The sequence below is a fragment of the Malaya genurostris genome, chromosome 2, assembly GCF_030247185.1.
Source record: "Malaya genurostris strain Urasoe2022 chromosome 2, Malgen_1.1, whole genome shotgun sequence".
Taxonomy (NCBI): Eukaryota; Metazoa; Arthropoda; class Insecta; order Diptera; family Culicidae; genus Malaya; species Malaya genurostris.
Window position 1 is genome coordinate 210,014,588 of NC_080571.1, and position 12,732 is coordinate 210,027,319.

The 12,732-nt window shown below is 36.2% G+C and overlaps 1 protein-coding gene across 7 annotated transcripts in view; it reads left to right on the forward strand.

The window, feature by feature from the left end:
* LOC131427342 (cGMP-dependent protein kinase, isozyme 2 forms cD4/T1/T3A/T3B) overlaps nt 1-12,732 on the forward strand; it is a 554,292-nt gene that overhangs the window by 323,754 nt on the left and 217,806 nt on the right. For all 7 annotated transcript variants that reach the window (XM_058590437.1, XM_058590434.1, XM_058590436.1 and 4 more), the window contains one exon: nt 1,537-1,703. In XM_058590437.1, coding sequence (XP_058446420.1) covers nt 1,537-1,703 — 167 coding nt within the window. The remainder of the gene's footprint in view (nt 1-1,536; nt 1,704-12,732) is intronic.

A 12,732-nucleotide genomic window follows, 5' to 3' on the forward strand; every position in this document is an offset into this window, starting at 1 on the left:
ATTGATTTTTGAGGCAGACACAGATGCAAAGACCTGGCCCACGAGAAACAACTGTTCGGAATTTTGCTTATCATTTGTACTTGTGGAAATAATCATCAGCTGGTTTGAAATCGGATAAATGTTAATCTCGGTTCTTTCCAGAATCTAAAGAATTTCACAAAAAAACCAATGAGATTTTACCTGAAATGGACGATTTGACAATAAAACAATTTACCATCGGAGAAAAAAGAGCAAAAATGATAGTTTTGTCGCTTACGTCATTTATACCATTACATCTCCGGAACAAGGAGTTGGTCTTCGTGCTTGATCAATAATTTTATGGAAGCTTTCGAATGAGTCTAAGCTTGTTAAAAACGGCTCCGCCATCCCGGAGAAAAGTGAGCGGCGAAAAAGTTCGTATACGACAGTCATATCATTATATCTCCAGAGCCAACAATTTCGGATTCGTTACCGTTATGTTAGTTTCTTTTTCCTGAATACACAAAACCGAAATAATATCACTTACAACCATATTTTGTTCAATGCTTTTCGTGGCACCGTTTGATTAAACCCAACCGTTTTGATTAAAAATGAGAGAAAATTTCATATCGAAAGAGTCTTTAAAGAAAATCTTATCAATATTGTAGCAATCCGCACTGTGAGCAGTTCTATTACGGAACAGTTTTCACTCCGACTTCAAGCTTCTAATCTGAAATTCACGGAAGAGTTTATACATTGGCAAAATAATATTGACGACATTACGATGTTATCATTTGATATGATAAATAACCTTCTTTAGATCTTCAAAGCTTCAAATGGTCCTTTTCAAAAGCCTAAAAATATCATAAATTATGTTCATTGCAAAAATCTAAAGAAAAACGGCAGGGTTTTGGGTATTATTAGGACACAAAAAACAAATCTTCACCTTCTATAAAAGGAGTCGAAGAAAAGCATCTCATCAATCAAAATCATCCGAGTCTCTGATGTGTCAGAAAGTAAAGGTAGGGGTCGTTTACCATTCACTAATCGAATCCGGCTTCCCGAACATATCCTTGAGTGCTATGACTCTATAAATGCCATATTCTTTCTTCTCTTATCATTTCTAGTTAACTTTGTACGACTTCGTAGCCGATTCTTAGTGTACAGAATCATTGCATGAATAGTACTATGGATCCTACTGACACTAAGAATTGACCAGTGGTCATAAATAAAACCGCAAAAAATAAGATCACAACATATATGTATTATACACTTAATGCAAGATTATATGTTATATTATGTATTTTCGAAACACGTAGTACACTCCTATTAGTCGTGAGAACCAAATCAGAAGAACTCTTACTTTATCATGTAGTCTGAAAAAGCTTAACCTCGCAAAACCTACTTGCATTGGTTCGTTACTTTTCACAAAGCTTTTACAAAGTTTCGCAAGCTTTCATGATGAGCTACCGAGCGTCTACATTGAAGCAGCTACTTACTTACTGATTGATCGTAACTTTCCTCCTGCGTCAATGCGATTGAATACTGATGTTGCGATTCTATTGTTCTCCCTAACAGATCCCGCGAAATCATCAAATCCGCCATTCTGGACAATGACTTCATGAAGAACCTGGAGATGACGCAGATCCGCGAGATCGTGGACTGCATGTATCCGGTGCAGTACGGCGCCGGCAGTCTGATCATCAAGGAGGGTGACGTCGGTAGCATCGTCTACGTGATGGAAGGTAAGTGTGGACTGTGACGACTCGCGAAGTAAGTGGATCGTAAGCTCGTTTTATTTGTTGATCGTTGCGTCTACATTCAGGGGTTTTTATTGAATTACGCGCGCGTTGTGGATCGTGTTGAACTTTGCTAATAAGGGAAAGCGTAGATTTGGGTTTTTCTGCACAAATGTTCACGGTAGCAACGGTTGCCGATTAGTATCCCTCTGAATGGTGGATTATTATTTTATCGTACTCTTTGAGGCTTGCAGAGAGCGTCATCGTCATCGCTTCGGCAGTAACCGGTTCGACTAGTCGATGGATCGCTTACGGGAAGTCAGTATATTGTGACTAAATAAATGAACTTGAATGATTATTCCGTTGCTTGCAATTTTACCGGAGAATCATGAAGGTGGTCTTTCAGTTGAACGTGTATGCGCATGATGAGAAAGAGGTTGATATATGCACATGATGAAATGCTCAGATAGAACCATTTGTCGTGCTTGAAGTTTCGCTTTCTATGAACTTGAGACCGAAGACAGACGATCGGGACGCACAACTAGGACGGCAAACGCCGCCAGGAAAAGCACGTTTACTAGTTAGTAATGAAAGAGTTTTCAATTTCAACGTATTATTTATTGTACCTTTTTCTCAAGCCCATTAGTTTGTCTGCTTCTGATTATAGAGGACTGCAATGTGTGGTCATTGACTTTTTTTACGACATCGAGAGGAGCTAAACGTATGTCCGGGAATTCGCCATGTTTTTCAATTCAACGTTGTTCATTATTGGGTTTAAAAGCCAGATCTTGTGTTTCCTAGATTTGAGGAAAAATTCATCTCCAGTATTATCTTAATAGTTTTCGAACGATTGTCGGTCACAACATGTGAACATTACGTAATCTTATCTAATTTCAAATATTGGCCGTTGCCTGTTTAAACGGTTTGGTTTGAAGAAAGCAATTCGTAAAGCTCGAGTCATTCAATATCTTGACCTACTGTTTATTTTACTATAGCGTTTCTAGTTACCGAATCAGGAATGTTTTTTTTTATTTAAAAAATATTTTTATTCAGGCCTATTTGCGTACAAGCTTTACGTGGCCGATTGAGCCGATTTTTTTTAAATATTTTTTTTTGTATTGGATCTCGTTGTCACTCTTTTTCTAGGGAGAGAGGAGCTTCCATTTTCCTCCTGCGAGGATTGAGGGGCACTTTGTTCGTGGCTCGTCTCGTCATCCATTACATTCCTGTAGTGCCGGTGAAAGAGGTGGGTACGGTGGGTAGTACTACCCACCCGAAAATTCCAAAGGTGGGTAATTCTAACGAAAAATAATAGTAATATTAGTATCATTTATAACAATAAAAATAGTTTTATTGTAACTGAGAATAATAAATAAAATCAGAATTATAAAATGTTAGTACTCAAGGTAGAGCAAGGATGTGAAGATATGCAACAAAAATGTGAGGCGTGACAATGGTCATTTGAGCAAGCAAAAATCTTTTAGTGACTTAACTTTTACCTTCAACCAAAGGGGTCGAGTTCAAGCATATCATTCATGCAAATCACTCGAGTCTCTGGTATGCCGGAAAGTACCGAAAAAGGTCTTCAACCATTTACTATACGAACTGATAATTATTCTTTTGTCGGTTCGGATAGTAAGTGGTAAAAGACCTTTATCGGTACTTTCCGGCATACCAGAGACTCGAGTGATTTGCATTGATGAGATGCTTAAGTTCAACTCCTCTTGCGAAAGTTAAGTTAGTAAAAGATTTCAGCTTGCTAAAATCAACCTTGTCACATCTCGCCTTTTCATTCTTTATCTTCACACACGGAACCACCCGCGATCCCATTTCAACCAGAATATTAGTTGATTTTCTGAATTCGGTTGGTTAAAATTTGGTACAACTAATCGATTGTTGTTTCAACTAAACCGTCATTTTTGTTTTTCGATTAGCAGAAACGATGGTTGAAACAACTAATTAAACTGTTTGAAAAAAAATGCTGTCAATTAGTGAGGACACATACCTTTCAATTTCAACAAATATTTTAGTTGAATTAAGTGGTGTTGTTATTGAAACAACATTCTGTTAGTTGAAAAATAAATCGGTTTTATTTGTTCTAGACATTGCAAATAGTTGAATCAACTCGAACAATCTTATTGATTTGCGAAAATAATCAAAATATACTTACTGATATACGTCATGATCTATTTGAAATAAGTTCGGTATGTTGAAATTCATGAAATAAATATCGTTGTTAAAATATAAACAGTATTTTATATTGACATGCAATATCATTAGGGCTGGGAAAACCACCGAACACTGCTGATTTCAAGTGATCTTAACCAAGAAATAAATTATCATTACGAAATCAGAACTGATCTGATCTCTAAGTGATTTTGATTTTTGTATGATCATGATCATGTCAAGTCGAGGTCAGTAAAAATCTAAATTCTAAAAAAATACTTCAGGCCAGTAATTTAGCGATATTTTTAAATTTACCTAACATGAGTATTGAAAGATGACGCCTTCAAACGGTTGAACTAAAGTTTTGCACTGATAATTTTAGTCAATTGATATGAGCTTGGGTGCATCAACCGCTGGGAATTGGAATTTGGGACGGCAATTCAAACGCGCCATTCAATCGCAGCGCGTTCTGTGTGTTTAAAACCCTTCGCTCCTGTTACTTTTATAAATTAAATTCATATCAAAAAGCGTTTTATTGCTAATGCATGAACATCATCATCGGTATCAAACAGCTGGAAGTAAAACAGTCTGCTGGAAGTAAATCAATGATCGAATTTGAAGCATAAAATTTTTGCGCATACCTGAAAGATTACGAGATGATCATTCATTCACATTTTCTAATTTGTCACCAAATCTTTTTCATCTTAAACAAGGTTAACTTTATCACAACACCGCTATTAGACAAACAGTTGTTATCATAAATTTCTCAAATCGAATGAACACAATTTCACCAAACGCTTTAACCATCGATGTTGTTTTCATTGACATTTTGAAGCGACGCGAACAGATTTCAACTAAAAATGTTGTTGATTTTGCATTGCAATTATTGTTTAGCTTTCAACTGTCTCCGTCATTTGACAGAATTGAAAACAACATATTTTTCAACTACTTGACTATATGAAAATCAAAAACAATATCGGTTGAATCAAAAAGAAATTAGTTAAATCAACTATCGCAAAAATCAAAAACTGCGATATCGCAATTTTATGATCGAAGGATTCTCCGTGCATAAATGAAATCACTCAAAATCTTTTGACGTACAAATTCAAAATATAGAAGTAAAACCATTGTTAGTCCTCTAATTGATATGACGGTTCCGTATACATAAGTTCACGGTTTCCATATAATTTGTGCTCTTCAATGAGTCCGTTCGCATTTGAGAAAATTGCTCACAGAAAACCAAATTTAGTGTCGAATCGACTTGCACTCAATGCGGTTCGATACTGCCGTTGCTTTCAGATTGTCCAAAAGGTTTAGGAACTAACTAGGAAAACAACATTTCTTGAGCAAAATTCCTTAATTTATTATCTACATTTTGTATATCATACTTATAGAATGATTCGTCCATGGCCTTAAAATAGGCTTCAGTTGCGGCGATGACTCTCTCAGATCGTCAAATGACAAGTAGTCGCTGGGGCTAGGTTATTGAGAATATGGTGGGTGAAGAAACAGATCGGTGCCCAATACATTCAATTTGGCCATTATTCTCATTGACTTGTGGCTCGGTGCATTGTCTTGGTTGAAGGTGATTTTTTCTGCTCCATATGAGGCCGTTTTTTACGATTCCATACTTCAAACGCATTAATAACTAAAAACTTTTGTTGGTACTTCCTTTTCAAGATAGTCGACATCAATTATACCTCGAGCATCTAAAAACTGACTTGTTGCAGCTACCTTGTTGCTGACTGATATACTAATTGCAGCTACCTGTTGCGTTTTTCCGTCTAAATGTTGAAAAACTCCGGAGAATAAAGATAGATCCATGTTTCGTCCACTGTTTCATACCAACGCAAGAAATCCTTTTTATAGCGACTAAACAGTGCCGACCAGCTCTCTGGATTGTTGATGCGTTGTTACTTTTGGTAGATTGAGAGCGAACGAGGCACTTATTTGGAAGCACTTCCAGTTCAGTCGGACTTTGATTTTGTGTTCATCCATAACGATTATCAAAACTTGCTCACATTATTTTCCGGATGATTGCTCAATTTGGTCACGTTAAAATCAGAATACCACAAATCTTTGTTTTGAATCTGAGTGCGAGTAACACTTCTTAAACCATTGCTGGACTTACCCGGTTTTTTCTTTTATCAATAAACGGAATTCGTTATTTTTAAGTTTTCGTAAATCAAAAAGTAACGTCACTTATATGTCGGTAAGTTTAGTGTTTGTGGTGCGATTGATGTGAAAATTTGACACTTGTCTTCTGAACGACGATGATAGTTTGACATTACAAACGTCATCGCAGTCGGTCCCGGGACTTTTTTTCAACAATGTGCTATGCACACCAGCGACTGGATTTGTTTTGTGCACCGTTCGATTCGCCCGGGTTTGCGGTTCAATGCATACGGCGCTGCACAGTGGTTTGAATCGACAAAAACGTGAACTTAATTCTCTAGCTGCTAAACCGTTGATCCGATATACATAGTTCCTTTGGAGAACTCATTCACAAAAATATACTTCGTGATTTGATCATAATAAAAGATGTGCAAAGCCTACTACGATAAAAGTTCATTTCAACAACTTTATTCCCCTAAGAGGTAGAAAATTGATGTCTTCTACAAAGTTTTAGAACTTCTAACGAGAAAAAACTTTGCCGAAGAAGCTAAAGGTCTAACGCAAGAAGTTTCGGATATATGAAGCAATTTCGTTTTAAACCACTTAAAATCAATTTTTTGTACATAACTTTTTTCGCAATTACTTTCAGTGTCTACTATGTTCAAGACAATTACTAAAAACGTAAAATTACACATTTTTGTTGAAGACTGTGCACGGTTTGGCGTTTTTCCTAAAAAGTTGTTTAACATTTAAACTGTTATATACACTAACTTTGATTACTTATAGGAAGCAGGGTCGCAGACCAAATGGCACATACATATACTTTTTGGAAAGTTTTAATCAAGTAATATAAAGATACGAAGTGTGTAGCGTGGCCTTTTTAAATTGAGTGAATGAGAGAACAAAATATAGAGTGCTTTTTTGACCATTTTCTTAGGAAAAACGTACATTAATAAAATTGTTTATCTTCATATCACGCGTTATTTGTGATATCGACCGAGTTATCACAAATAACGCGTGATATGAAGATAAACAATTTTATTAATGTACGTTTTTCCTAAGAAAATGGTCAAAAAAGCACTCTATATTTTGTTCTCTCATTCACTCAATTTAAAAAGGCCACGCTACACACTTCGTATCTTTATATTACTTGATTTAAACTTTCCAAAAAGTACATGTATGTGCCATTTGGTCTGCGACCCTGCTTCCTATTAGTAATTAAAGTTAGTGTATATAAAAGTTTAAATGTTAAATAACTTTTTAGGAAAAACGCCAAACCGTGCACAGTCTTCAAAAAAAAATGTGTAATTTTACGTTTTTAGTAATTGTCTTGAACATAGTAGACACTGAAAGTAATTGCGAAAAAAGTTATGTACAAAAAATTGATTTTAAGTGGTTTCAAAAGAAAATGCTTCATATATCCGAAACTATATGCGTTAGACCTTTAGCTTTTTCGGCAAAGTTTTTTCTCGTTAGAAGTTCTAAAACTTTGTAGAAGTTATCATTTTTCTATCTCTTAGGGGAATAAAGTTGTTGAAATGAACTTCTATCGTAGTAGGCCTTGCACATCTTTTATTGTGATCAAATCACGAGGTATATTTTTGTGAATGATTTCTCCAAAGGAACTATGTATATCGGATCAACGGTTTAGCAGCTAGAGAATTAAGTTCACGTTTTTGTCGATTCAAACCACTGTGCGCTGGTCTTATAGGTCAGTTGTCATATGTTCGAACTCCGACGTGGAATGATTCATAGTGTCAGCAGGATCGTAGTACTAGCCATAAAATGATTCTGTATGCTAAGAATCGGCTGCGAAGTCTGTTGAAACAAAAAGGCCAAATTCCACAGAAGGAATGTAATGCCAAGACATTGCTATCGATTCATGCGAGACATCTTTCAACATCACCGCAACCAACTAAACGATCAGGGTAACCAGAATTCTCAAAGAAATAAATTCGAAAAATTGCAAACACAAATAAGTTTATAGGGAACCTAAAAAACTGCTGACTTAATATTCCAAACAAATATTGGCAGAAATGTTGAAGTTTGATATTGTATTTAAACCTTAAATGCGCCATTTTGTTTAACAACAAAATATCGAAAACGCTTCAAGCTTCGAATTTACGCGTCTCATGCAAAGTTATAACGAAACAAAATATTATTCAAAAATCGACTAAATAATACTTGAAAATAGTGGGTCGCTCTCCCCGGTACGAGAAAATTACCCACCTGGGCTTAACATGTTTCACCGGCTCTGCAATCAATTTTTCCAACTCTTCGAAGGATTGAAAATGTTGATCTGCCAGGCCGTGTGCCATCAACGAACGGTATAGGTGCAAGTCAGAAAGGGCGACATCTGGGGAATACGGCGGGTGGGGCAAGACTTCCCATTTTAGCGTTTCCAGGTACTTTTTGACCACTTTTGAGACGTGAGGCCGAATATTGTCGTGTTGGAGGATGACTTTGTCATGTCGTTCTTGATATTGTGGGCGCTTTTCTTTTAGCGCGCGACTAAGGCGCATCAGTTGCGTTCGGTAGCGATCTCCTGTGATGGTTTCACTGGGTTTTGAGAGCTCGTAGTAAATCACTGCTTCTAGTTGTTCATCTTTCAAGGTTTTTTCTCTTCCACCACCATGTTTGTCTTCGACATCGAAATCACCATTTTTAAAACGTTGAAACCACTCCCGACACGTTCTTTTACTCAGAGCAGCATCACCGTAAGTTTCTAAGAGCATTCGATGCGCTTCAGCTGCATTTTTTTCGAATTGTAACAGAAAAGTAAAACTTACCGCAAATGGCGAGAATTGGGCTCATAAACAGACATTTTCGAGCGTGAATAATACGAAAACAAGAACAACTGTCACTGAAACGGCGATGACAATTCGTTAGGCACTGTACACACTCACTTTGAAGGCATTATCATCTATGTATTTTGACCAGCCTCAACCGGTACAGCCACCTATCGGAAAACGGCGGAAGCAAAGTTGTATACCTGAAATCAAAAAGAGGAATAGTTGAGATACGGTATGTTGGTCGAGTAGTTACTTATGTCTGGTCGTTCCACTTTCAAAGATTGGCATAAGGAAAAAAATCAGAAGGTCGTAAGATCATATCCTAAATTCTTCATAAATATGCGTTGAATCCCAATAGGTTAGACACTTTCGGAGATATCCAATTTATTGAGGGCATCTATTGTATCTAGAACTTCAATCTGATTTACATGAATGTAATTAGTAAATTATGGAAATAAATCAAAATATTCACGATCACAATCTTCTTCCAAAGATTTCGTATAGATTTGGTGTAAACTATTGGCTTAAAGATCACACATTTCCAGTAAGTTATTACCAAAGTTTTCCAGAAGATAGGTACATATTCGATTTCAATTTATTTTACCATAACTAAACAATTTGTTTGGGTAAGATTTAATTTCCTGCGAGTTTTTGAGTTATACTCTTCGGATTCGGTATAAATTACTACACAATAGCCACTATTGTTTTTTTCTCTTTTTATGTGCTTCTTGTTTTCGATTTCTTAAGTTTCTTATATGTTCGATTACTTCGAATTCAAAATGAAACATTTTTTCTTCATTATATAATATAATAGTGTGTAGTTTCGATATTTCTTTGCTTGTCTATCTATTTATCGTAGTTCACGGCTTATACTATAATAATTTGCTGAGTGATAATCAAAAATCTTCTCATACGCGCAGTCGTCGGGTCGGGTCGAGTGAAGATAGACTTGCGATACGCCGTGTAGTGATTGCTAGCGGAGGTGTTGTCATGACTATAATTGAATACTGTTAGAGCCCGAGCGCAGCGAAGCATGCTCGGTTCTTCTAGTCATTTCGACTGTTGCAGGATAGTTTATTTAGCAAAGCAATTTTTCCTAAAGCGAATATTTTTTCAAACAAGTAATGACGTGTTTCATTTTCCTTACCGAAAGGAAGTAAAATGCTATGATTTTCAGTGTCTGGAATAAAGTTGATATGGCGCTAATTAGTAAAGGAATTTCACCAAATAGAGGGAATGTTCCGGTTTCGAATCCCGTCTCATCAGTTACATCATTCGTTAGAGTTTTTCCAATTTGTTTTCTATTTAGAAACTGATACAAATTGTTCTCTTGAATTTTAAATTGTTGACTAATGATAAGAACTAAGATTAGAAAATAATGGTGCAGCACAAACTAAGTAACAATCAGTTCTTCAATAGTTTTTGACTAATTCTAACTCATCTCTCACATCCTTCAATCTGTGATGATTTGATTACGTGATCGCTTCGTTCTACATTCCGTTTGCAATTTTTCAATCTGTCCAACCTATTTAACAATCATTTTCGTAGCAAACGGCTTTTAATTATGACACAAATGTTTTCACACAAGTGCAAATCTTCACCCATTTTCCCGGTCCATGATTCCACCGTAAATGACAGCACATAATTTCCTATCGGGTAGCAGCTAATTTCATTTTCCGCTCGTTTGTGTCGTTGCGTACGATGATCGTGCGGCTCTCGTCAACTTCAAGATCGTTCGAAACCGTAGGAAACGTAGGTATAGGAAAACAAACAATCACACGATACAGAGCTGCTAGCGTCATAGAACTGCATCACCCCACCAGCAAAGAGGTTTGCGGAATTACGCAGCATAATAAGTGGCCTTTCGGGCAATGTCATGTCATGCCGCATGTGTCGGCCACCCGATAACAGTGAAACATCACGTGAGCTCGGTAGCACGAAACTTCATACCTTGCCTTAGAACCTAACTGAGCGTGACGATATTCAATGAACTGTTTCATTGACGGTGGTTCTTCCGTTGCACATTTGTTATTCGCACTTGGAAAAGGTATTACTCTCATCACTGAGTACATGAGTACATGAGAAGGGGCTTTTCCACCGCTCTTTGCTACCACAAAAAAAAGCAGCGCATTAAACAATGCGAACGAAAGAACACGTATTTCACAGAACTCGGCCTTCGAAGGCAAACCGCAAAACATAAAACATCTTTTGTCACCGCGGTCGGCTCAAGCGGCTTGCACTTGGACAATGAAAAATCCACTAGCCTTTTGACGCGCTTTGACTTTGCTCCGGTACGGGCGATTTCGATAAACGCATATCGCAGTGGGAAATAGTATTCAACATAATGCAAATACAAAATACATAGTTGCTACCAGTGTCTTTCGGTTGCTTCCTAGGCTAAGGTTCACTTGACAATACGCTAAATGAGCTACCGGTTTTTCAAGTTCGTCGCTTATTTGTGCATGCAAGTTATTCCGGTTCATTTGTCCTTTTTTCTATTGTTGCTTGTATCGCCAACTTTTCAAGGGTGATCGCCTTGCTGGGTGCTTTTGTTTAGTTTACGACCAGATTCGTTTAATCAGAGTTGTTCAAAGCTCTGCATTTATTTGTACGGCAAGGTTAATAACCTGATTTTGAAATGTGGGTGAAAAGTGAAATCAATTGTTTTCAAATTCTGATTTTCTCATTTAGGGGTTAGCCAAATTTTGTGCTAGGGCACATAACTGATTTTCTGTTTTAGAAAAAAATGTTACTTATGCTATTTTATAATGATTCTTTATTTTGTTTTTAAGACAATCATTATCGTGAAGTTATTTTCAAATATAGTCAAAAATGTTTTCCGGTGCAAAATTCTAAAAAAAAGGTCCATCCACCCTTCAACTCACACATAGACTCCATTGGTTAGAGTCAGATAACTTTTTTTTCTATTTTTTTAATAACTATTTTTTGGAATATGAGTTAAAATTAAATTATTATGATTTAAATTGGGTGTTCAGCCACAAGTGGTGACTTTTCAGCCCTATTATATATATGATTTGGTTGTTACCATGAGGACATCATTTGCTTCCGCAATTCTGAGATTTTTGTATAGGGAAAATTCTAAACCTACTTGTATTGTGTAATGGGAAAAAGGAACTTATATACTAACTTACTAACTAATACAGAGAGCGAATCGATTCAATTAAAGATTGCATCGATTTTTGTCGGAATTTGTTTATAATATTATGTGACATTACATCTAATGATTCTATATTTGTGAGTCTGTTTAACTCATTTGTACTAAACCAGGGAGGACGCTTCAAAATCATTTTCAGAATATTATTCCGAGTCCTTTAAAGCATTTTCTTCCTGGTGGAACAACAACTTGACCAAATTGGTACTGCGTAAAGCATGGCTGGTCTGAAAATTTGTTTTTAATTAACAATTTGTTGTTTAGACAGAGCTTAGAATTTCTGTTTATAAGAGGATGAAGAGTCCGATCAATTAAATAATTTTGAATCATTTTGATCGAATAAATAGGAAACTGGAAATCAGACATTTCTGCTATTGAACCTTTGTGCCAAACACTGTCGAATGCTTTTTCTATGTCTAGAAAAGCAACTCCAGTGGATAACCCAGAAGATTTATTTACTTTTATCATGTTTGTAACTCTTACAAGTTGGTAAAAAAATTGAATTCTCATTTATATGAGACATCATTCTCAACAAGATAATTTTTTCAAAAAGTTTACTGATAGAAGAAAGTAAACTTGTAATTGGTCGATAACTCGATATTTCTGCTGGGTTTTTATCAGGTTTGAGGATAGGAATTACTTTTGCGTTTTTTCATCTTTTTGGGAAGTAAGCTAATGAAAAACACTTGTTGAAAATTTTAACCAGGAGTGTCAAGGCAACATCGGGAAAATTTTTAATAAGAATTACCAGGGACCTTCATGTTTTTAAGTTTCCTAATATCTGATTCAA